Genomic DNA, 23,162 nt, shown 5'->3' on the forward strand with positions numbered 1-23,162 from the left:
TGCGCTCTACGTAGGGAGGGACTCGGGGGCGGGCGGGGATGTTTGTCCTTTTCGCTGATCCGTAGTGACGGGACTCTTGTGGTGTTGCAGAAATCCGGCTTTCCAAAGGTGGCTGTGCTGTTGCGGGGCTCTTGAGACATTTGGTGCAGCTTCTGAAGGTGGGGACAAGTTTACGCGACTCAGTCGTGGCTGGAACTCGTCGTTCGAGTAACAAAAGAGCGGTCGGTTAGGCAATCTTAGTGATTTTAACTCTTAAATTCGATTTGGAGCTGGATGCTCCCCCATTTCACCCCTGCGGCCCGAGGCTAGGGGTTTGAGGAAACAGACCAGGGCCATGTATTTACCGCCGAGCTGTATCCTCTAGCAGGTTGAGAACCTATGGGCCTTGCGCCATAGAGAAGGCCAATTCAGGCATGAGATGTGGCAGTGGTTTCTGGGGAGTTCAGTTTCTTAATACAACCCCCCCCCCCATACTCCCTTTTCTGCTCCAGGAGCTGCTTCTAAGTAATTCCTGTTCAGCCATGTCGCCAGCTCCAGCTGCGACTTCGGTTCCAGCTCCGGCGTCTGTCTCCCTCTTTGACCTCAGCGCGGATGCTCCAGTTCTTCGGGGCCTGAGCCTGGTGAGCCACGCTCCCGGGGAAGCTCTGGCCGGGGCTCTGGCTACTTCCTGTCCAGGTATCCCGAAAAGTTTGGGGTAGACACATGTGGAACTTCACAGGGCTCTTCGGAGTGTTAGGAACTCTTTCTTTCTTAAGAGAGAGAGAGGAGAAAGAGAACTTTTTTATTTTCGGTGGACACAGTATCTTTATTTTTTTATGTGTTGCTGAACCCAGCGCCCCGTGCACGCCAGGCGAGTGCATTACCACTTGAGCCATATCCCCAGCCCAGAACACTTTCTTAATCGTATTTCTCAGTTTAGAAGTACACGGTGACTCTTTTTACTGGATACAGTTTTTCTTAAAATTCACTAGTCTCTGGGTAATTTCCATCACAGGCCCCTAAGTTTTCTCCAAACAAGACTTTAACTGTTGCATATGTTTGGTCACATTTAACACCACTGCCTTGAAAACACTTCAAAATACTTAGATGTATTCCAAATTGTACTGAACTCCAATCAAAGTGTTACCGCTCTTTACCAGTGACAAGTCCTTGCTTCCCCGAATGCTGAAGTATAACACCAGAGAAGCACTCCGAGGCAAGTTTATAAAGTAGAAGCTTTATTAAGGACAGCAGAAAAGACTAATACCCGGAGGAAGAAGGGGACCCAAGAGGTGGAATCCATGGAAGGGGGAGGTCTTCTCAGCTTTCTGGCATTCCAGGTCCTTAGTTCTGTTATCTTGCAGTAATGGAATGTAGGTGGGGAAGGCCCAAAGGGTGGGGGACAGGTGGGCCTTATTTCTTTTATCTTGCAGTGATGGAATGTAGGGGGGGAAGGCCCAAAGGGTGGGGGACAAGTGGGCGGAAGGAGTAATCTGGGCTGGAAGGACTTTTGGACTAGCATCTCCACATTTTGCTGGGAGTTGCTTCATTAACATTTCCTTGGGATAGGCTCTGGGCCTTGGGGACATTTTCAATTCCCCTTTTCCTGGACTCCATTCTCAATATGGCCTTCATTCTCCGTTTTACTCAATATTAGATATTAGACCCGATTTACCTAATTACACTAACTACCTATCTTTAAATCTGGCTTCAAAAGCATCCCTTTGTGCTAAATATTAAACAATTATTGTCGGTTTCATATAATTGTAGTTTGTCTTTGGCTATGTGTTTTATTACACTTCTCTTTAGAATAACTGCCCTTTTAATTGAACTGTAATCTTAAAAAGTGGCACTTAGGGAGTGACTGTTATTATTTTTTTTGTACCAGGGATTGAACTCGGGGTGCTCAACCAGTGAGCCACGTCCCTAGCCCTTTTTAATGTTTTGTTTAGAGAAAGGGTCTTGCTAAATTGCTTACAGTTTCAGTAAATTGCTGAGGCTGGCTTTGAACTTGCAATCCTCCCTCCCCAGCCTCCCAAGCTGCTGAGATTACAGGCATTGATCACAGGACCCAGCAGGGGAGTGGCTTTTGTACACTTAAAAATAAGTTTAAGTTATTAAAGCCTGGTTGTAGCTCAGTGACAGAGTGCCGGCCTAGCATGAATGCACACCCAGTACTACAAAATAACAACAACAACAGCGATAATTCTAGGATTTATGGGGATATGAGCTGAAGCCCAGTCACTTTTAAGGGACCTGGTAATAGTGTTTTGGTTTAGTTAACTTTGTGGAGATGTGGTTTGAGATTCTCCCTGGACTTGTCTTTATGGGTGCATATTTGTTCTTCCGGGGAGTGGCAACTGAGAGTGCATCCACAAGTTCACTAGCAGGAGCAAGAAAAAAAGGGGTTGCCTGTTAATCCATATCAGTGGAGTTTGATGAAAAAAGAGATAGGTGTGAATCAGAATTATCACTATGTGTCAAAAAGTTTGGAGAATATTGATTAAGGGAACATTTTTCTTAATAATAACTTGTGGTCATTTACCTTTTCTAGAACGTTCTCCAGTGTTATGTAACATGCAGTATGTAGCAGTTAATGAAATAAAATGAAAAAAAAAAAATTCAAGGGCTAGGAGTGTAGCTCAGCGATAGAGCATGAATTTAGCATGTACCAGGCCTGGGTTTAATTCCCAGCACCTAAAACAAAAAGAAAAAAGAGGAAATTTTAACATTACCACAAATTATTTTCTACAGAATTCCTGTAAATAATCCCTTTGGCTATTTTAAATACAACATTTGACATATTTATTTTATTGAATTTTTTAGAAGCCTATTGATTGTGTAAACTGATTTCATGATTATTAGATTGTAAATATTTTGAAGGCAAAGTCATACCATCTTTTTTTTTTTTTTGTACTAGGGATTGAAGGGGGGGGCGGGGGTGTGGTGTTACCACTGAGTCACATCCCTAGCCCTTTTTTACATTTTATTTTGAGACAGGGTCTTGCTGAGTTGTTCAGGGCCTTGTCAAGTTGCTGAGGCTGGCTATGAACCTGCAATCCTCCTGTTTCAGCCTCCCAAGCTGCTGGGATTACAGGCGTGTGGCCATCTCTTTCTTTTGTGTCTTACTGTTGGGATATCAGATATTGACTAAATCCAGGCATTGTGAATTTGAGCCCCTTAGAAGTTCAATTACCCTTCCCTTATTAGGTTCAGGGGAGAGAACAAGCCCAGAAAGAAAAGGACTCCATGGTCCTGTGGATATTTCAGAGAAATTATTTTGTTCATCCTGTGACCAGACCTTCCAGAACCACCAGGAACAGGTAAAAGCCAGGATATAGGGCTGGATGTTAGGAACAAAAGTAGAGGTGGGGGGGGTGTGCCTGTGGTGGTAGACATTTGATTTGCCTTAAGTTATTAAAGGTCTGTGCTTTACCACTAAAGCAGTTGGTGTTACCTGGTCCCACTTCTGGAGTTCCATGAGCGGTCTTGGCTAGTACATAGGGCCAGGCTGGGCCATGTTCTACCACCTGCCTCCCGTTTTGCCTTTGTACCAGAGAGAACATTATAAGCTTGACTGGCATCGCTTTAACCTAAAGCAACGTCTCAAGAACAAGCCTCTCCTGTCTGCCCTGGACTTCGAAAAGCAGAGCTCCACAGGTGATACCTGGTGGGAGCAGGGCATGGGGTGTAAGAAGGCCATAAGGAGTTTGTAGAAAGGTTAGAAATGGGGTACCAAACTTTTATGTCCCATGTTGTCTGTCTTTAGGAGATCTTTCCAGCATCTCAGGATCAGAAGATTCAGATAGCGAAGAGGACTTGCAGACACTGAGCAAGGAGAGGGCTGAATTTGAGAAGCCCAACCAATCCCCAGGCTTCCATGCCCATCGAGTTCTTTTCCAAAATGCCCATGGCCAATTTCTTTATGCCTACCGCTGTGTTCTAGGCCCTCACAAGGCAAGTGTCTGCACAAGTTGTGTGGTCAACCCCAACTTTTTGTATGCTCAGCTTAGTTTTCTCCTTAGCTGGTTAATGTATCACTTCTTCCCATCCTTCTTTTTGGGCTTGGGTATCACATGGACAACAGTCTTTAATTGAAACTGGCCTGAATTGTGCTAGGGTCAAGTATTATAGAATTCAGTTTAGAAACAGATCAGTCTGTTTGAATTGTGGATATACCACTTATCCAAGTGGTATATCTACTACTACCTCTCCAAACTTCAGATGTCCTTCTTTATAAAATGGAAACAAGGCTCAGGGTGGTTGTAATAAATGAGGTAGTAATTTATTGTGAAGCACTTAGCATTAGCATTTGGTTTCTTGTCCTTAATGAATAAAACTATGTTCTGCTTCATATATCATGCAGGTTCCCCCAGAAGAGGCAGAACTGCTGTTTCAGAACCTGCAAAATGGAGGTCCCAGGTGCTGCGTGGTGCTCCTGGCTGCAGCTGGGCACTTTGCTGGTGCCATTTTTCAAGGGTGAGGGTGCTGTATGGGGCAAGGCTGGAATGGATCCTGCTAACCTGGGAGCACCAGCTGTTCTCCAGTACTGAGTCTATGCTGTCTACAGAAAAGAAGTGATGATACACAAAACCTTTCACCGCTACACCGTGCGGGCCAAGCGGGGCACAGCCCAGGGTCTTCGAGATGCCCAGGGTGGGCCAACACGCTCTGCTGGAGCCAATCTGAGGCGCTACAATGAAGCCACACTGTATACAGTGAGTTTAGACCTCCCAGATTTGTTGGTCCACTAATCACTCTTTGCTTCTCGTTTCAACTTGCTAAATGTTACAGTAGAGAGGTTTGGGATTCTCATATCCTTCCAGTTTTCATTATTTCTGGGTAGACAAAATAGAATAAGGGTCTCCAGGAACCTTAGTTCTTCCTCCTTTTTAAATCTTTGGATGAAGATTTAAAAATAGTAAGTGAATATATGCCAAGTGGAGTTACTCTCTTCTCTAGGATGTTCGGGACCTGCTGGCAGGGCCAGCCTGGGCCAAGGCACTTGAGGAGGCTGAGACAATCCTGCTGCGTGTCCCCCGCTCTGGCCGTTCCTTCTTCTTTGGAGGCCATGGGGCACCTCTGCAGAGGGAGGATCCCCGACTTTGGGTTATCCCCCTCACCACCCGCAGACCCACATTCCATGAGGTCCAGCGTGTGTTTCTTAAGCTGACCACCTTGCATGTCTATGGTAAGCCTCCAGTTCCAATCTTTAGGCTTCTTAGACCTTTCAGTACTCTACAGCTCAAACCTTGATTCTCTTGTGGGCATCCAGAGGATTTTTCTAACCCTGGAACTATAGCCCAGGTATGTTTTCACTGAGAAACCTGGGCTGGCTTTTCCTCAACTAAGTTTGAGAAAGATTTTGTGTTTTATGGCAGAAGACAACCCTCAGGAGACAATCAGATTGTACTCACCTCAGACATACTGGAAGACTGTGAAAGAGGAGAGGAAGAAGGCTGCTGAGGAAGAAAGAAGAAAGGTCCCCAGTGATGAAAATGAGGCACTAGGGAAGATGGAGGAATTATCCAACCAGGGTATAGGCACCATCTGGCAGTTATCAAGTCTATTTGTGTGTCTGTCTTTGAAATACAGTGGCAAAATCACTTTTAATTGACCCATAGATGGGTTTTTACACCACATATACCTATCCACATACACCCCAGTATCTGTATAAAGTAAGGTGTGTCATAGCAATCACTGTGGCATGTTTACTTGACTTTTCCAGATCTCCTGTTATCTCTTTTGTTCATGGATATATATCCCTGGTACTTAGAAAATCTTATCATGGAGTTGATATTTCAGTGTGTTGCACAAGTCTCACATTATTTGTCTGCCTGGCTGAATGCTGTTGGTTTGGGGCAAGGATTGCTGCCATGTTTTCTTCTATGCACAATCCTAGGACTGCTCATAGGAATAGTTCCGGGACAAGATAGAAATTTCATTTTAGGACAGTCTGGATCATTTCTTTATAGACATAAATGCATCTGAACCAGCTCACTCTCTGTTTATTCCTTAGATGGATCTAACCTGTCATATTTCTCCCTAGGTTCAGGGTCAGAGGGAGAACATGGCTCCCAGGTAGAATTGGAGCTAGTGGAATTAACTCGGGAGACACTGGATCTTCGAGAGTTTGAAGTATTGCCTAAGCGGAGAAGAAGAAAACGGAATAAAGAGAGAAGTCGAGACCAGGAAACTGGGGCACATACAACTCTTCTCCAGAAACCTCAAGAAAATGAGCCCTTCTCTCTGTCAGACCAGACAGTTAAAGCCCCCTTGAGGCCTTTGGTGGATAAGGCCAAGACCCCTGATCAGCCAGAGCTATGGAATGTGCTTCTAGCTGCTTGCCGAGCTGGAGACATTGGAATGCTGAAGCTCCAGCTAGCTGCTGAGTCTACAGACCCTAGAGTTAGGTCCTTACTCAATGCCCCCTCGGGCTCTGGTGGCTTCACTCTCCTGCATGCAGCAGCTGCAGCTGGAAGAGGCTCAGTGGTTCGTCTGCTGCTGGAGGCAGGTTGCAACCCCACTGTGCAGTAAGTGTCTCCACTCTGAGCCATTTTGGATATAGAGAAGATAATTTGGTGGTGGCTCATGTTGCATTCTTTAGTTGACAATATAATCTTAGAGTCTGGTTGGGTGATATTGAGAAAGACAGAAGGCAAGTTGAACCCATTTTGTGGTTTTTTTGTATGTAGGGACTCCCAGGCCCGCCCACCTTATATGGTAGCAGCTGACAGATCAACACGTAATGAGTTCCGAAGGTTCATGGAGAAGAATCCGGATGCCTATGATTACAAGAAGGCTCAGGTCAGCTAGAAGAAGGAGATGCAGAGTGGGAAGGTGTCATAGGTCCTAGCCAGGTCCTTTCTACTCCTTTGCACTTTTAACCAAGGATAGCTTTTGTGGGTCTTACTTAATATCTTCTGGAAAATCCCCCAGGTACCAGGGCCACTGACACCAGAAATGGAGGCACGGCAGGCCACACGGAAAAGGGACCAGAAGGCAGCCCGGCGGCAACGGGAGGAACAGCAGCGGAAGCAGCGAGAGCAGGAAGAGCGAGAGCAAGAAGAGCAGTGGAGGTTTGCTGCCCTCAGTGACAGAGAGAAGGTGAGGCCAGGCTCTTCCACAGCAAGACTTCCCTAGAGCTCTCACCCACTCCCCATAGTGCAGCTCTTGTTTCTCAGGCATGCTGTTCACTGCTGGGTCTTGTTTGCAATGTGACTTTGTGTTTTTCAGAGAGCTCTGGCTGCAGAGCGCCGATTTGCTGCCCAATTGGGAGCCCCTGCTCCTCCAATCCCTAACTCTGGAGTTATCAATGCTCGGTATGGGGCTAGGGTTTGAGTCAGAGTGGACTCTAATGTTGTAGGGACTATTTGGGGCAAGTGGAATGATGGTCTACATGGTTTTCAGAGGGGTTGCTGAGGGGATCTGAGATACTCTGGGAACTTTTGAGAGTTGCAAAAAGCTTGGAGTGGAAAGTTTCTGGGGAACCTGTCCTGCCATTTTTCTTCCTCTTGTTCAGACGCTGCTGGAGTTGTGGGACTTCCCTCCAAGGCCTCATTCCCTTTCATTACCTTGACTTCACTTTCTGCTCCACACGTTGCCTCCAGGACCATCGCTGTCAGGCTGGGAAGCCCTCTTCCTGACCTCCTACAGCTTCACCTGGGCCAAATGTAGGCCCTGAGAGGGCATATTGACTCCAGCCCTAGGTTTCTTCTTCCCCATGAAGCCAGAGAGTATTTGGAAGAATAGGGTGAGGGATACTCAGGAACCAGGGCAAAGATAGGGTCACAGAAGTGTATGGAGCTGGTACTGTCTCTGGAATTTTAATAAAAAGTTTGGCAAGAAAACTGCACTTGTACTTACATTCAGAGGCCTTCTGGCCTTTGGTTACCATGGCCAGCACCAAAGGATTCTGCCCACTCCATGTCCCAGGTCCAAGGGTTATCTTTCTTTCAGTGCCCACTTAACTCCATTAGTTCAGAGTCATTTTGTACATCAGGTGAGAGGGAAAGTGTCCTATGTACAGTGCTGTTAAGGATAGGTCTATCCAAGAACTGGATTTGGGGCTGTAAAGGGACATTTTCTAGCTCCAGCAAGGTGATTGTGTTGACAGCTCCCCTAGGTAACAGCAGGGGTCTTGGCACGTAGAGGGTGTGTTGTGGCCCCAACTTTGTCCAGTACCGGCCCAAATTAAACCCATTGATCCAGACTTGGCCCTGTGGGGCAATAAGAGAGTGAGAAAAGCAAAGATCAGCTCTCCAAGGGATAGAATCATCCTCTTTGGGGTTTCTCATCAAAATAATAATTTCTGCTCCCCCCCCTTTCCATAATTTTTCTTTAGGGTCTGGTTGGGTGATATTGGGAAAGACATCCTCCACCAACCACCACCATTAGCAATACCTTTGTCCATCCAGGTAGATAGAGAAATGTGTCCCCAGCTGAGCCTAAAATTGGAAACATTGTGGAGTAGAAGGTGGGGCCAGAAGGATCTTTAGGCTGTGGTCTTTTGGGCAACTTGAATGTATACCACCACTTTACAAAATGATCTACTTTCAGAGGGAAAATCATCCACTGGGTAAGAATTGTTTGCCCCAGAATTGGTGGCTCTAACAGGCCCTGTGAGAGGCAAAGGAAAAGTCATTATTTACTAAGCCTGTAAATTTATTTACTGTCCCTAATCAAACTCTAGGATGTAATTGGTGGCCATTTTCAGGTCCCCACAAGCCACTATTTCTCTTGACTCTTAAAGACCTGGCTGTACCTTACCTTCCGTTAGACTCTGGTCATTCCAGAGGAGTTGGTCAATAAGTGTACTGGGATAGACAGGGACGCAAAACTAACTCACCTTGAAGTCACTGTGGTTAGACCCAAAACTGAGCCTTCCCATGTTCTCTAGCAAGATATCCAGTTTGGTCCCTACTTTCCCCATCAAATATAGTTTGTTATCCGTATTTCTTTCCAGAACACCCTGGAACACCTGTGGATAAGAGACAGGATCTATGAAAGGAAGGGCTCAGCATTTAGTTCTTGGCCACTGCATAGAGAACCACATTAGAACACTTATTTGAAGAGTAAGGAAAATGTAGCCAACTGTGAATTACCCACCACCATTCTGGAACTCTATCCTTAATCAAGTTCTTCCTCATCCCAGGTTATAATTCTGTACCCTCTATAGATGTGAGCAGGCAGTAGGAAAGGGTAAAGATGAAAACTTAAGGCTATAGGGTGCTGGGGAAAGGGGGAAATTGGATCTCACAAATTAACCTGGAATTAGTTTCTCACCCCATCCATCATCACATAGGCACGGTCATGGACTCCATTATTTGGTACCCATAATGGTGTTGGCTCAAAAATGGAATAAGAAAGATAGGTCCGGTACAGCATATAGCCATGGTCCTGGATATGGAAGAATGAGTTTAAGATAAATTGAGATAAGAAAGGACATTAAAGGGAAATTGTAGCTAGGAAGAACTTTTCACTATAGTTGGTGAGAGTTTGCGGTTCCCACCAGATGTAGATATATGTCTTACCTGCTTCACAGCCTCAAAGGTCAATGGCATGACTGAATGGATAGGCCCCTGGGGGCACAGAAAATCTAGGAAACCCAGCAAATCCCCATCCTGTTAAAATAAGAGGCAAGAATCAGAATAAGAGGGAGGTTTCTGGATCAAGGGCAGGATAAGGTAGATATTTAGAAAGTAAAGGTATAGAATCAGAAAAGATGGGGAGGAACTTACCAGGTGCATAGTTAAAGGTCCAAGCATCATCTTGTGGCTGGGGGGAGGTAAAGGTCCCAAGGGAACTTCCTGGAACTGAGCCCAAATTCTCTCAGGAGCCATAGGAAAACCACAGAAACAGCCCCTATTCCAAGACCCTAGAGCAAGGTTCTTAACCTGGGACCCAGGGAAGGGCTTTGGTCATAAAGACTCTAATTTAGACACTATAAAGTTCACTCATGTGTAACTCAAGTGGTACCATTTGAGTGATTGGGAAATGCTTCCATGGGACACTCAGCTCTGTGGCCCAGAAAACCACCAGGAGTTTATAGGAGGATCCCATTACAATTTGGGCAGGACCTTCTCCCCGATTAATAAAAGGGCACCTTGCCAATGACATTTCGAAGAGCAAAAAGCTTAGATGTGGTGTCCCCTGCTTCAGATATGGGTGCATCGTAGTCATAGCTGGTAGTTATTGGAAGGAAGCGTCCCTTCTCATCAGCACCTAGGGTTGAACCAATTTAATTAACATATCTTTCATTCAGAGGATAGGCACTAAGCAAAGAGCTTCATGCAGAGAATTTTGCCATCAGAGCGGGCAGTGGTGGCATATCCAATTTCTAGGCATCCTAGTCCATCCAGCCCTTAGATTTTAATTCCTTGTTACCTTCCTATTTCTGTCCCAGGGGACAATCTGTACTCACCATTCCAGTATCCAAAGTTGGTGCCTCCATGGAACATGTACCTGAATTGGGGGGAGGGGGTAAAAGCTGACCCACTGAATCTTAACTTTCATCCCCATCTCCCAGTAACAGGTTCATATTGTCTTCAGTTACATGTTCACACTGGCTCCCAACTTGAGCATGTTTTCTAGTCCTTTAGCTATAGGTTCAATGGACCGTGTGGAGTGATTCTGACCCCAGTAATCCAGCCAGCCTGTGTAATATTCAGAGTTCACCTAGAATATGAAGTGAAAAAGCCATGAAAGAGGTGAAAACCAAGCTGGACCTATTCCCATCCATGATTCTTGCTTTGATCCCCCTTCCCTCTGGTCCCTCACCAGTGGCCCATGGGGTTCATACTTCTGAAGCAGGGCAAAGATTCTGGTCATGTTGTCAGCTGCAGGAAGCAAGGGTAAAAGATGAACAGTACAGAAAAGGCACCCCTTCCCCAGACTCCACTGCAAACCCTTGTTCAGGAGACCTGGCCCAAAGTCTATAGTAGCAAACAGTCCCTTGAGGGTGCCACATTTGAGTCCGTCAGGCCCATCTGTGGTGAAGAGCAAGATCTTGTCTCCTAGTAGCGAACGGAAGAGCCCAGCCAAGTGTCTCATGTAGTTGAAGTCACAGGCCCAGTAGCTGCCATATTCATTCTCAACCTGCCAGGGGAAAGGGAAATGGGAACTATGTGGTTGAGAAGGTTAAAAACACCTCACACCTTCTTCCCCGAGCCCAGTCAACTTCCCACTTGTACCTGAATGCTAATGATGTTGCCCCCATTGTGGTAGAGAAATGGATATATCTTGGGCAGCAAGACCTTGAACCAGGAGTCCACTGCAGCAAGGAAGTCTAAAGGAAGGAGAGGCACTCTGCTCATTAGGGGCCACCACCATCTCCATGGCCCCCATCCCCAGCATCCCTGCTAACAACTTCAGTGCTGCCCTTACTCTAGGCTGCAGGTTCCATCCCACTTGCCCCCCAAAAAAAACTCTGGGAAGTAGTGACTCTTAGAACTCTCAACCCTAAGCACGTATATATTTGCATGTCAATGGAAGTAAAACATAGGAAACTTTAAAGTACATGTGTTTGTTTTCATGGTTCTGGGGATTGAATCCAGGACCTTGCACATGATGGGTATAAAGTATTGTTTCTTAAAAATACATGGATGAGGGGCTGAGGTTGTGGCTCAGCAGTAGAGTGCTCACCTAGCACATGTGAGGCACTCAGTTCGATCATCAGCACCACATAAAAATAAATAAATAAAATAAAGGTATTGTGTCCAACTACAACTAAAAATATATATATTAAAAAAAAAATACATGGATGAGCCAGGCATGGTGGCGCAGGCCTGTAATCCCAGTGGCTCGGGAGGCTGAGACAGGAGGATCCTGAGTTCAAAGCCAGCTTCAGCAACAATGAGGTGCTAAGCAACTCAATGAGACCCTGTCTCTAAATAAAATACAATGGGGCTAGGGATGTGGCTCAGTGGTTGAGTGCCCCTGAGATCAATCCCCAGTACCCCCAAACCAAAACAAAAAGGAAAAAAACACATGGATGAAAAAGGCTAAATACACAGTATGGAACTATTATCATTATTATTATTTTAGTTATTGGCGGACACAACATCTTTGTTTGTATGTGGAGGTGAGGATCGAACCCGGGCCGCACACGTGCCAGGCAAGTGTGCTATTGTTTGACCCACATCCCCAGCCCTTGGAACTATTATTAAGTAATCCACTTATGCCTGAGATTTCTGTGAAGTAGCATGGGAATTCACAATGTAGAGCATCTGACTTGCACCTTCCAGTCAAATGATTTTTTTAAGTTGGTAATTGGAAGATCATTATACTAGGCATTGTGCCTTAAAATTCTCAACTCCTGCTTGTTATTTTTGTGATTCACCCTGAAGATCTTCATGCACAGTGTTTCCTCTGCCTGACACTTTTTCCTCCACCTTCCTTTACCTAACCAACTCCAATTCATGCTTCAATATTTTTTCTTCTGGTACTGGGGACCGAACTCAGGTTCATTCTACCATGAACTATATTCCCAGCCTTTCTAAGTTTTTGAGACACGGTCTTCCTAGGTTGCCCAGGCTGGCCTTGAAATTTCTGATGCACTCACTCCACCCTCAAGTCGCTGGGATTACAGGTGTGTGCAATTAATGTCCTCAAGAAAGCCTCTGATATCCCAGATCAGGATAGATCTCCTGTTAAAACACTCTCACATTATCTCATACTTTTAAGTAACTTGACAAATATGTCTGTGATTGTTTCTTGCTAATTTCCCAACTAGTGAATAGGAACCTTATCTGGAGGGTTCCTTCAATGTTGCATCCCTATCATTGAGGACAAAGCAAAAGACAGGGACTCTCAAAGGTGGATTCAATGAAAGACATTTTGGAGGATATTGTTCCATTCTTAAACCATTTAATTACACTTTATGTGTCATATAAAGGAAGCCAAATTTGTACTGCATATTTTAATCCAAGCATATATTAAATCACATTCACATATTCAACAAGTATTTATGGGTGCTGAGTATGCACAAAGCACTGTTCCAGGGATACATAAAGGAACAAAACAGACAAAACATCTGCCCTTGTGGAATTTCTAGTGATGTAGGCAGACCATAAATTAAGGAAATAAATAAGGGAATATATAATGCCAAGAACAAGAACTAAAGCAGGAAAGAAGGTCTAAAATAATGGAGTAGGAGAACTTAAAATTTAAAGAGTGGCCAGGAAGCACCGCTGAGGTGATTTCAGCAGGGAGATCAAGGGAAGACCTCAGGCAGAGGCCTCACAACCCAAGGCTGGTGGGTCTGAAGAACAGCAATGAGAATAGGGAGGTTGAGGCAGCATGAACAAGGAGAAGAGGGTCAGATGAAGGACATGACTGGGGCCAATTACATAAGACCTAGTAAATCATTTTAAGAAATACATGATTTATATTCTGAATGAGATGAAATTTTATTGTAGAGGTTAAGCAGAGAAATCTCATGATGTGTATTTAAACATCTATTTTAATAGAATCACACTGGCCACTGGATTGAGAAATGACTATATGGGAGAGAGGGCGAACAAAGGAAGTCACTTGGGAAGCTATAAGATAAGTCAGCTAAGGAGAGATCCTCTGGACCAGGGAATGGCAGAGGTGGTGAGAAAGTAGTTAAATTCAATGTTGTTGAGGGTAAAATTGACAGGACTTTCTGATGGATTAAATGTGAGATGTGCAGGAAAGACTAGCATGAAGGATTTAACACAGTGTTTATGCTGCTCAGTTGGAAAGTAGAGTTGCCATTAACTGAAATAAAAAAGACTAAGAGAGCTGGTTTGGAAGACAATACCAAGAGATTGTATCATTATGCCTTTTATTTGCCTCAATGGAGATGTCACATAGGCAGTTGAATGTATGTGTCGAAATCATGGGAAAGGTCCTGGCTATGGAGATACATATTTCAGGATCATTAAGCTATCAGATGGATTTTAATCCCATCATACAAATGAATGCAATCACCTAGGGAATGATAATAGAGAAAAGAAAAGCATCCAAGGATAGCTGTGTACACTACAGCATTTGTAGTAAAGGAAAACAGAAAAGGACAAGCAAGAGATTAAGACTAAGTGGTCACTGCTTTGGGAAGCAGGGGCACAGACCAGATAAGTGGGTATCATGGGAGATACAGTAAGAATTCACCTGTAATCCCAGCAAGTTAGGAGGCCAAGGCAGGAGGATCACAAGTTTGAGGCAAGCCTCAGCAACCCTGTTTCAAAATATAAAAAGGACTGGGGATGTAGCTCAGTGGTAAAGTGCCCTGGGTTCAATCCTCAGTACCAAAAATAAGTGTATTTCAAAGGACAGAGCAACCCAGCTGTGCTGAGGGCCACTCATTGGTCAAGGGGATGAGGAAATCATGGATTTCACACTGTAGTGGTCACTGGATTTCTTTTCTTTTTATTTCTTGGATAAAAGATGTTTAATTATTTCAATATTTATCCTTTTTTTGTTTGAAGTATAATTCAAAACTCTATACAATCCTCTGAAGGTTAAGGCAGGTATGTATTTTAAAATGAAAAGGGAAAACAAATTTCCAGCCAGTTGCTGGTTTTCTTGAGCAAAATGGACTGCATGTTGGTGTTTCATTAATAATTTATCATTTTAAATATATTTATAGACAATTGGGTTTGGCATAAAGCTCTCTGGCATCTTAAGTTGTTCCCCTAGTCTCCTCTACCTTCCCTGTGTCAGGAAATAGCATCACCACTTTAATTGGCGAAATGCTTCATTCCTACTCACACTGCCCCACCCATCCCGTTCCAATCAAAATCTGTCAACAAGAGAGTAAGATTGAGTGGTCACTGCCTTGGGAACCAAGGGCAGAGACCAGATAAGTGGATATCATAGGATACAAAAGAAGTGGATTTCAACCAAGCATGGATTTCTATATCCACAGTGTATCTCAATTCTACTTTCTTTACATTTCCACCACAGTCATCTTAATCCAGGAACTCTCTTCTCTGTTCTAACTACAGTAATATCTCCATTGAGTTCTCCACCCTTGCTCCCCTCGATCTACTCTCCACATCCAGACTAAGTAATGTTAAAACAAATCAGATCTGCTGGGCTTGGTGGCACACATTTGTAATCTCAGTAACTCAGGAGGCTGAGGCAGGAGGATAGCAAGTTTGAATTCAGCCCCAGCAACTTAGTGAGGCCCTGTCTCAAAAATAAAAAGGATGTGGCTCAGTGGTAAAGCACCCCTGGGTTCAATCCCAGGTACAACAAACAAGCAAAAAAATCAAGTCATGTCATATCCCTTGCTAATTTTTTTTTTAACGTGACTGTATACTGAGAATAAACTAAGAACCCCACAGAAGTCCTATAAGGACTTACACCAATTATCTGTCTCATCTTCAATATCATGTCTTATAACTATCTCCCTCACTCCACTGTACTCCACCAAGCTGATCTACCTTCCTCAGACATGAATATTCTTGCCTCACTCTTCGTATGACCAGTGCTTTCCCTTCCCTAGAAGTCAACTAAAATGTTCCCTTCTCAGAAGAACCTTTTCTGACTACCCTGCAAATAAGAAAATCTCTGTTACCCACTGTCTTTAACTCCTTGTTTATAGCTAATAACCTTATTTACAAGTGGTGAATGTTTTTTTTGTTGTTGTTGTTTGTTTGTTTTTTGGTCTGTCTGTTCCACTGTTATAACCTCTACTGCACAGGGACTAGGTCTGTCTCGTGCCAGTTTCCAGTGTCCTGCTGGGCATGAAGGAAACAATATTTGAATGAATAATCTCCAAGTTAAAGATGGTCTCTTCTGTTTGAGGCACACAAATGATCCGCCTTTTTGTTTGATTTTTTTTCTGTGTTAAATCTTTTGTCTCAACTCACCTGGATCTGAGGTTCTCAGATTAATTTTAGGATTCCGAAGCAACCAAGATGGGAGACCCCCCTGAGACAAACAAAGACAAAAAAGCATGTAGGTTTTGCTGTCCTGGGGTGTAGTGGGAAGGTAAGAAAGGAGAGAGTTGAATATAATGCTGGACATGCCCCTACAGTGAGGGCAGAGGGGACTATCCTAGAAACACATGGAAAGCTTTTGTTCTGTCCCTCCTCCAACTAACTCACCATCTCCCACTCTGCACAGATGTAAGGTCCTGGTCTCAGTATGACCAACAGGTTTGCTATAGCTGCCTCGTTCAGAAAGGTAAAGAGGTCGCGGCTGCCATTAAAGTTATAGACTCCAGGCTCTGGCTCATGAAAGTTCCAGGGCACGTACCTGAGAAAGTAAGAGGTTAACAGGGCCCGAGATGGGGAGATGCCAGGGAGGACTAAGGGCTCAGGCGGGCAGGAATCTCCAGCAGCACTAGGAAGCAGGTCCTGGCCCGCCCCTTATCACCCTTAAGAGTCTGGGAGTTATAGCCTCTTTCCAGCCAGAGTCAGTCTTCAGGCCTGGACCCATCCGAAGGAACCGGTAGGAAAAGTAAATCCCGCCCCCTCCCCCAAGTAGCTCTCGCGAGCACTTCTTACAACTGTATGGCATTGAGGCCGCTCAATCGCATCTTGAAAAGCCGGTCCGCCCACAGTATCCGCGGTACCCGGAAGTAGTGCAAGCTGCCAGACACGTATCGGAACGGGGTCCCGTCCAAGAGGAACAGGCCACGTTCCCGATCCACTACGAACGACCGAGGGTCTGCCTGCAAAGGGGAAAAGCCTGTGTTCAGCAGACGTTTGGAGTGAGGGTCAGCGTCAGCCAAAAGCGGAGGAAAATGAAACTAGCCCTGCTGGCCGCTTGGTGGTTGACTTTCATCCGTCAGTCAACCCTCTTACCTGCTGCAGCAGCAGCGTCAGGAGCGGCAGCATCAGGAAGGGAAGGCAGGGCGGCTTCTCGGGAGCCATGACGCTCACGGGGCTCCTCTAGTCTGATCCGTCGGTCCGACCGTCACGTGTTGGACTCCTGGGAGGGAACCTCAGCAAGCAAGGGGCGGAGACCACCTCAAGTTTCTAGGAGGTTACCCGGGACTTTGTACCCCACCTGCAGCCAGCCACCCACACTACTCTATTAGTTTGTAAAAATCCTCTACATCTTACTACTCTAAGTGCAGTTCACGAACCAGCTTAATCAGCGTCACCTGAGAGCTTGTTAGAAATGCAGAATCTCAGGTCCTACCTTAGACCTATAGAATCAGAATTTGTATTTTAACAAGATTCCCAGGCTATCCTAAACATATTCAGTATTGAGAAGCACTGCTTTATTGGACCGAGTTCCCTGAGAGCAGGAGTGTCTTGTCGTTGGATCCTCGGTGTCTGGCACAGGGCTTGACATATAACAAGTTAAATCTAGATTAATGGATGTCAGAATCAAGGAACCTTGGTCACCATGGAGATTTGGACCAGGGATGTGGAAGCAGGGAACCGAAAGTTACAAGACGGACCTTTCCCGTAGAGAGCCCCGTTTCAGCAAAAGACCATATTGAGCAAATAGAGCCATTATAATTTCTTCGGAAGGGCACTCTCCAACTTACCCTGCTTGTCTAGACAAGAGATGTCACAAACAACTGCTTGGTGCCAAGGCTTGTACTTTGTGAATTTCTATTCCTTCTGCCTCACAGTTCCAAACCTGAGGTGTGAGAACCAGGGTAATAAGCAATGATTATTATTGCTCTTTATTGATACTTAAGGACTATGTGTCAGATATTGGGCTAAGCACTTTATATCTCAAACAACTCCGTGAAATAATTATTTTCATTTTACATATGAAGAAACTGGAGGATGGAAATAAGTAGCCCATCCAAGATCATACAACTAGTTTAGTAAAACTGGGATTGGATTATGCAGTTTGACCTCATAGTTCATACACTTAACCTTAGGTATCATTACATCTGTTTAACAGCTAGGGAAAAGAGGATCTGAGAAGTTGTCATTTGCCAGAGGTCATGCAGATAGGAGGCTATTAGGACTGGATTTAGAAACTGACTGTCTGCTTCCAGTCTGAGCTCTTAATCACTGACTCTAGGGTAGTAGGACAAATGCCACAGTCCTTAAGGTTGGACAGGACAAGAACTCCAGGGGGCCGGGCCACCAGCACCCGCCCCTCCCTGGATCCCTCTCTGGGCTGAACCATAGTAGGCCACATTCTCCCCCAGCGCGCGGAGGTGTGAGGCCCCCTACCTCCGACATTGGGAGATGGAGGTCCTGGGGGCCTCGGGCAGAGCCCAGCTTTGCCCCCCTTTGGCGCAAGTGCCTGTGTCTTGACCCCTACTGAAGGCCAAGTGGAGAACCCTCACCCGGGTCCTGGGACCCGTCGGCCTGTAGGTCTGTGCGGCCCGGGGCCTTTCAGCTCCGCGCCCTCACATCCTCCGGATGCTCAACAGTTGCTAAGATACGGTGGACCGTTACTCCGGCGCGGGCTGATGATGTAATCGTTACTTCCGGTCCCTGGTGCTTCGCTCCGGCCCGAGCCAGGTCAGTGGGGAGTCGCGGCTGGCAGATCCTGGGCTCCGCAGCCCGGGGTGGGCTCTGCCGGAGGTGGGCCCGAGCCTCGCACTTCCTCGGGAGCTACCCTGTGCCTTGCCTTTGCGGCCCCAAGAGCTTGGGAGCGGGATCCGTCCAAAGGTGGGCCGGGGTTGGAGGAAGCGACCTGGTAGTCGCTGCGTGGCCAGAGGCTTTAGGGCACCTGACTCAGCCTTCTGGAGCTGCTGTCTCCAGGGTCTGTTTTCTTTAGACGGGAATGTAAGTTCCGAGACCTGGGCCTGAGCTGTCCGCAATTGTACTTCAGGGCCATCTGGATTATGCCGGACCCGCGACCTGCGGTCGATTTCTTTCCAGCATGATCTGCTGGGCCCCCAGGCCATCACCTAGAAGAGCCCATTCACTCTGGACGAACCTTTTGGCAGCCAAAGTCTGTCCTTGAGAAGGATGACTGAGACATTATGGGACACGCCCTGTGTGTCTGTTCTCGTGGAACTGTCATCATTGACAATAAGCGTTACCTCTTCATCCAGAAACTGGGGGAGGGGTGAGTGTTTGGAAATCACTTAGCTTGCCCCCAGGGTTATGGTCACTGAGGGACTACATAGGGTCTGCACATGATAGGGGCACAAGGATTTTATCCCTATCTACCTCATCTGACCAAGCCTTAGCTGAATGGGTCAAGAAAGTGGATTCTGGACCCAGGCCTTCTAGATCCACCTTGTGTGACCCTGGTGAGCCATGGTTCCTTCATCTACCTAAAGGAGATGATTATCATACCTCACTGAGGTAATTGTGAGGATTAAATTAGATAATGTATATAGGTGTCCCACCCAGTTCATAAGAACTTGATATACATGTTGGCTATTATTTTATATTTATTGAGCTTCTATCATGTGCAGAACATTGTTAGGACCACAGGACCTTAACAATTTTTGTGTTCCTGCTCCTGAGGAACTCATTCACACTTCTCTTAGAGCCACATCTTGGGAGGGTTTCTACGCAATGAGAGAGGCACCCCTCCCCAAGGGAATTCCTCTGGGTCCAAGCTGTGTGGGAGATGATCATGGTCCTTCACTGACCCCTTTGGCCCACAGTGGGTTCAGCTATGTGGACCTAGTGGAGGGGTTACATGACGGACACTTCTACGCCCTGAAGCGAATCCTGTGTCACGAGCAGCAGGACCGGGAGGATGCTCAGCGGGAAGCAGACATGCATCGCCTCTTCCACCACCCCAACATTCTTCGCCTCGTGGCTTACTGTCTGAGAGAGCGGGGTGCTAAGCATGAGGCCTGGCTGCTGCTACCTTTCTTCAAGGTCAGAAAGTCTCTTGGTTATGGAGGGGGTTGCAGCAGATACCTACTGAAGACTGTGAGCAGTCAAGCATGTTGGGAAACAGGAGCCATGTCCAGGGTTTGACCACTTTGGATTTGGAGTTTAGAGGAGTCTAAGTGGGACTGTGGGTTTCAAGGTATGTGTGATGAAAGGATTGGTGGGCTTTGACACACAGGACAGGGATTAGGCCCAGGGAACAGAGACTTCAGAAAATCTCAACTGAGGAAACTTGTGTTGCAGAGAGGTACGCTGTGGAATGAGATAGAAAGGCTGAAAGACAAAGGCAACTTCCTGACTGAGGATCAAATCCTTCGGCTGCTGTTGGGTATCTGCAGAGGCCTTGAGGCCATTCATACCAAAGGTTATGCCCACAGGTCAGTGGGAGGGCCCCAGGTACATGCTGAGCTAAGAGGAAGAACCTCACTAAGACAACCAGGAGGTCTCCACTCTCCTTCCAAGGAAAGCCCCCTTGATATTTTTGCTCCCTGGGATTCCAAGTCTTCCTGTCCAGGAATGCTTATTGGTCTTTTTCACTTCACTCCAGGGACCTGAAGCCCACCAATATCTTGCTTGGAGATGAGGGACAGCCAGTTTTAATGGACTTGGGTTCCATGAATCAAGCATGTATCCAAGTGGAGGGTTCCCGCCAGGCTCTGACCCTGCAGGTAAGTCTCCAGGTTCCTTTGCCCACCTGTTTCCCATTCCCAATTCCTTGTGGTGCATGCCCAAATTCAGTCACATTACTGTGGCCTGCGCCCCACTTTTGAGCTTTGGGACCACTGTTCCAGGACTGGGCAGCCCAGCGGTGCACCATCTCCTACCGGGCCCCGGAGCTCTTCTCTGTGCAGAGCCACTGTGTCATCGATGAACGGACTGATGTCTGGGTGAGAAGCAACTGGGTGGGACTCTGGGTGGGAGGGGTGCAACTCTGTACCTGCTGTGGAGTGGGGAGGGGCAGTAGAAAGTGTTTGGTTTCTGTTGCATGAAGCCCCAGGAACCACAGTATGTCTCCATACCCCTCAACTTCCTTCCTGGTAACTGTCACTGATACTATACTCAGTTGCTCAGGAAGTGGTATAATCCCTCACACTGAGCTGGGTAGTTACTGCTCGTTATCGGTGCTGAAGGCAGTATCTGAGCAAGGACTGCAGAGGCCTCTGGCTAACTGGCAGTTTCTCTGGGCCCTGGGAGTGCCACTGGCTCAGGTTGGAATATTCTTTTTAGCTTTTGTAGTCTTTTTTCACCACAGAAGGGGAGAGATGTCACTTCCATCAGTTCTCTTCCAGGGACTAACCACATTGTGCTCAGTCCCTAGGTTGTGTGCTTTATGCCATGATGTTTGGGGAAGGCCCTTATGACATGGTGTTTCAGAAAGGTGACAGTGTGGCCCTTGCTGTGCAGAACCAACTCAGCATCCCACAAAGCCCCAGGTGAGCACTTAGAGGAACACCAAGCATTTCAGACTTCCCCAGGGTAAGCTGAGTTGGACCTTAGCAAGGGGGCTAGATGCCCTCCCTTCACCTTGCCCTCCTCCCTCCACAGGCATTCTTCAGCACTTCGACAGTTGCTGGCCTCCATGATGACTGTGGACCTGCAGCAACGCCCTCACATTCCTCTCCTCCTCAGTCAATTGGAGGCAATGCAACCCCCAGCTCCAGGCCAGCATACCACTCAAATCTGAACTAACCGGTGGCCACATTGAGATGGCTCCATGTGCCTTGGAAAGAGGCTCTTATCCCTCATTGGAAGTTCATCCTTTCTATCCAGGGCTGCCATTGACAGTTGGGTACCAGGGATGAGGATCTTTATCTCAGTCCTCTCTCTGCTCTTTTACCTCAGTACATAGGCAAGGGGCCTGACCGGTGGTGAGGCTGGGGGAGAAAGTGAAACAGAGAAAATATGGTACACAACTCTGAGCTGGACTGCTGCGCTCACATCATGTTCTGCTTTCAAATCTGGAAGCAGGAGAATGTATAAACAGGAGAATAAAGTGAAAGCAGGTTGGTGTGGATCTTATTCCCAGTGTGTCTAGAGGCAGAGAAGAGATGCAAGGGGCCCAGAGTCTGGTTGCCAGTTCCAAGGGATCAGCCTGGATAGAGGTACTGGTGTAGTCAGCAAAGTGTTTCTGTATTATTTAACAGGAGGCAAGTGTCCTTTTCTGATATGTGGGTAGTTTTTTTCCTAGCTTGTTTTAGTCGCAAAATTAAAGCTCTGACTTGAGCTAGTTTCTGCCTTTGCTAAGAACTGGGATCAGCACCCCTAAAAGCATACTCAACTATTTCTTTTCTTCTTTCACTCCCAGGGGTGGGTTACTTAGTTAAAGTAGCCCAGCCGGTTTGCCAGGCCAAGAGCCTCTGGGTGGAGACACCTGGGGAAGCTTTCAGACAGCTACCTAACTGGTCTCCCATCCTCAGCCTGGGGCAAGGGGAGTGGAGCTGGCAACCATTTTGGCCACATCTCCCTGATTTTCCTAGCTCACGCGTAGTTAATAATTAATGAGACTAGTGTGGTGTGGCAGTATTCAGCAGCCACTTCCTGTCTGCTCTGCTGAGTAAACAGGGGCCCTGCCCTTAGCTGGGCTTAAAACCTGTTCCCCAGGGAAGGGCACAGTGTCCCTGAATCACCAAGGAGAGGCGGCAAGAGCAGGTTGGCATCTCCTGCTCCTGAGATTGAAGCTTCCTCCCCCACCATGCCCACCGTCGCCACATACTGACATCAGTGTGGGTCCTGGGGTGCCTATTAGCAAAGTTTGAATTTTCCCCCAGGGCCCTGGCAGGAGGCTCCCACCAGCTAGTGTTAGGCTGAGGCTGAAAGAAAGCACAAACAGGGAGACGACCTGACTTTTAATGGCACAGCCCTAGCTCCAGCAAAGCAAGACAGACAGTAAGCTATGCAAAGCTGCTGAGAAGTGCAATGGCAAAAACAACTCCAGATTGCCCTTGTTCCCTCCCACCCTCCAAGCTTATGATGTGACTCCATGCCTGGGAACTTCGGGCCAGCTCAGCCCCATTCCCAAACTCTAATAATGCACAGCAAAGCCTTGCCCAAGTCTTGGTTCCAGAGTTGGTGGATGCAGAAGCAGCAGGAATAATAGGGTGGCAGTCCATTCTCCAACACAGAAACTACTGGACTTAAATTCCTACTTGTAAGGAAGTGAAGACACATATCCTTCAATAGTTTGTGACAGGATAGACAGGTCCAGGGGGATTTGGTCCTCATTTCCTCCCTATTTTTGGATCCTCCTAGGACCTAATACCAAGGTCCCTGGGGTCATGATTCCTGGGCCTGGAAAGAGCCCCTTGGCAAGTCTCACCTTCAGCCATGGAAGGGAAAAGTGTCATGAGCAGCAAATAGTGAGGGCAGCAGTGGTAGCAGTAGCAGTAGCAGCAGCAGCAGCAGCACAAAGGGGAAGGCAGCAGAAGCTCA

At 46.6% G+C, this 23,162-nt stretch overlaps 3 protein-coding genes across 11 annotated transcripts; 2 read left to right on the forward strand and 1 right to left on the reverse strand.

Annotated features, from left to right (window-relative positions):
- The first annotated feature begins 71 nt into the window (after positions 1–71).
- Positions 72–7,805, forward strand: Ankzf1 (ankyrin repeat and zinc finger peptidyl tRNA hydrolase 1). 6 transcript variants are annotated; one of them, XM_026390370.2, is made up of 14 exons: positions 72–108; positions 492–675; positions 3,190–3,302; positions 3,537–3,639; positions 3,749–3,936; positions 4,346–4,458; positions 4,550–4,697; positions 4,942–5,170; positions 5,361–5,516; positions 6,029–6,512; positions 6,675–6,786; positions 6,919–7,086; positions 7,216–7,301; positions 7,502–7,805. In XM_026390370.2, the coding sequence occupies exons 2-14, from the start codon at positions 522–524 to the stop codon at positions 7,623–7,625; spliced, it is 2,178 nt and encodes a 725-aa protein (XP_026246155.1). In that variant the 5' UTR covers positions 72–108; positions 492–521; the 3' UTR covers positions 7,626–7,805. The 6 variants fall into 6 exon arrangements, with proteins under 6 accessions (XP_026246155.1, XP_026246154.1, XP_077659832.1 ...); XM_026390369.2 differs by having other exon boundaries at positions 85–158; XM_077803706.1 differs by lacking the exons at positions 72–108; positions 492–675 and adding exons at positions 138–158; positions 1,140–1,195 and having other exon boundaries at positions 7,502–7,804.
- A 128-nt stretch (positions 7,806–7,933) lies between these two features.
- Positions 7,934–18,262, reverse strand: Glb1l (galactosidase beta 1 like). 2 transcript variants are annotated; one of them, XM_026390374.2, is made up of 18 exons: positions 18,102–18,262; positions 17,456–17,550; positions 16,761–16,887; positions 16,461–16,627; positions 16,059–16,209; positions 15,822–15,882; positions 11,172–11,266; positions 10,902–11,076; positions 10,759–10,817; positions 10,535–10,656; positions 10,403–10,443; positions 10,085–10,203; positions 9,720–9,794; positions 9,513–9,602; positions 9,265–9,378; positions 8,828–8,959; positions 8,383–8,598; positions 7,934–8,198 (listed from the first exon to the last, which is right to left on the reverse strand). In XM_026390374.2, exons 3-18 carry the CDS (start codon positions 16,827–16,829, stop codon positions 7,935–7,937), a joined length of 1,950 nt encoding a protein of 649 aa, XP_026246159.2. In that variant the 5' UTR covers positions 16,830–16,887; positions 17,456–17,550; positions 18,102–18,262; the 3' UTR covers position 7,934. The 2 variants fall into 2 exon arrangements, with proteins under 2 accessions (XP_026246159.2, XP_026246158.2); XM_026390373.2 differs by having other exon boundaries at positions 10,759–11,076; positions 16,761–16,899.
- Positions 18,263–18,366: 104 nt separating this feature from the next.
- On the forward strand, positions 18,367–23,098 carry Stk16 (serine/threonine kinase 16). Of its 3 annotated transcripts, none has more exons than XM_077803720.1 (8): positions 18,367–18,395; positions 18,709–18,948; positions 19,499–19,718; positions 19,977–20,110; positions 20,281–20,401; positions 20,525–20,620; positions 21,045–21,166; positions 21,279–23,098. In XM_077803720.1, the coding sequence occupies exons 2-8, from the start codon at positions 18,863–18,865 to the stop codon at positions 21,415–21,417; spliced, it is 918 nt and encodes a 305-aa protein (XP_077659846.1). In that variant the 5' UTR covers positions 18,367–18,395; positions 18,709–18,862; the 3' UTR covers positions 21,418–23,098. The 3 variants fall into 3 exon arrangements, with proteins under 3 accessions (XP_077659846.1, XP_077659852.1, XP_026246087.2); XM_026390302.2 differs by lacking the exon at positions 18,367–18,395 and adding an exon at positions 18,402–18,545; XM_077803726.1 differs by lacking the exon at positions 20,525–20,620.
- The last annotated feature ends 64 nt before the right edge of the window (positions 23,099–23,162 follow it).

The sequence above is a fragment of the Urocitellus parryii genome, chromosome 1, assembly GCF_045843805.1.
Source record: "Urocitellus parryii isolate mUroPar1 chromosome 1, mUroPar1.hap1, whole genome shotgun sequence".
NCBI lineage: Eukaryota > Metazoa > Chordata > Mammalia > Rodentia > Sciuridae > Urocitellus > Urocitellus parryii.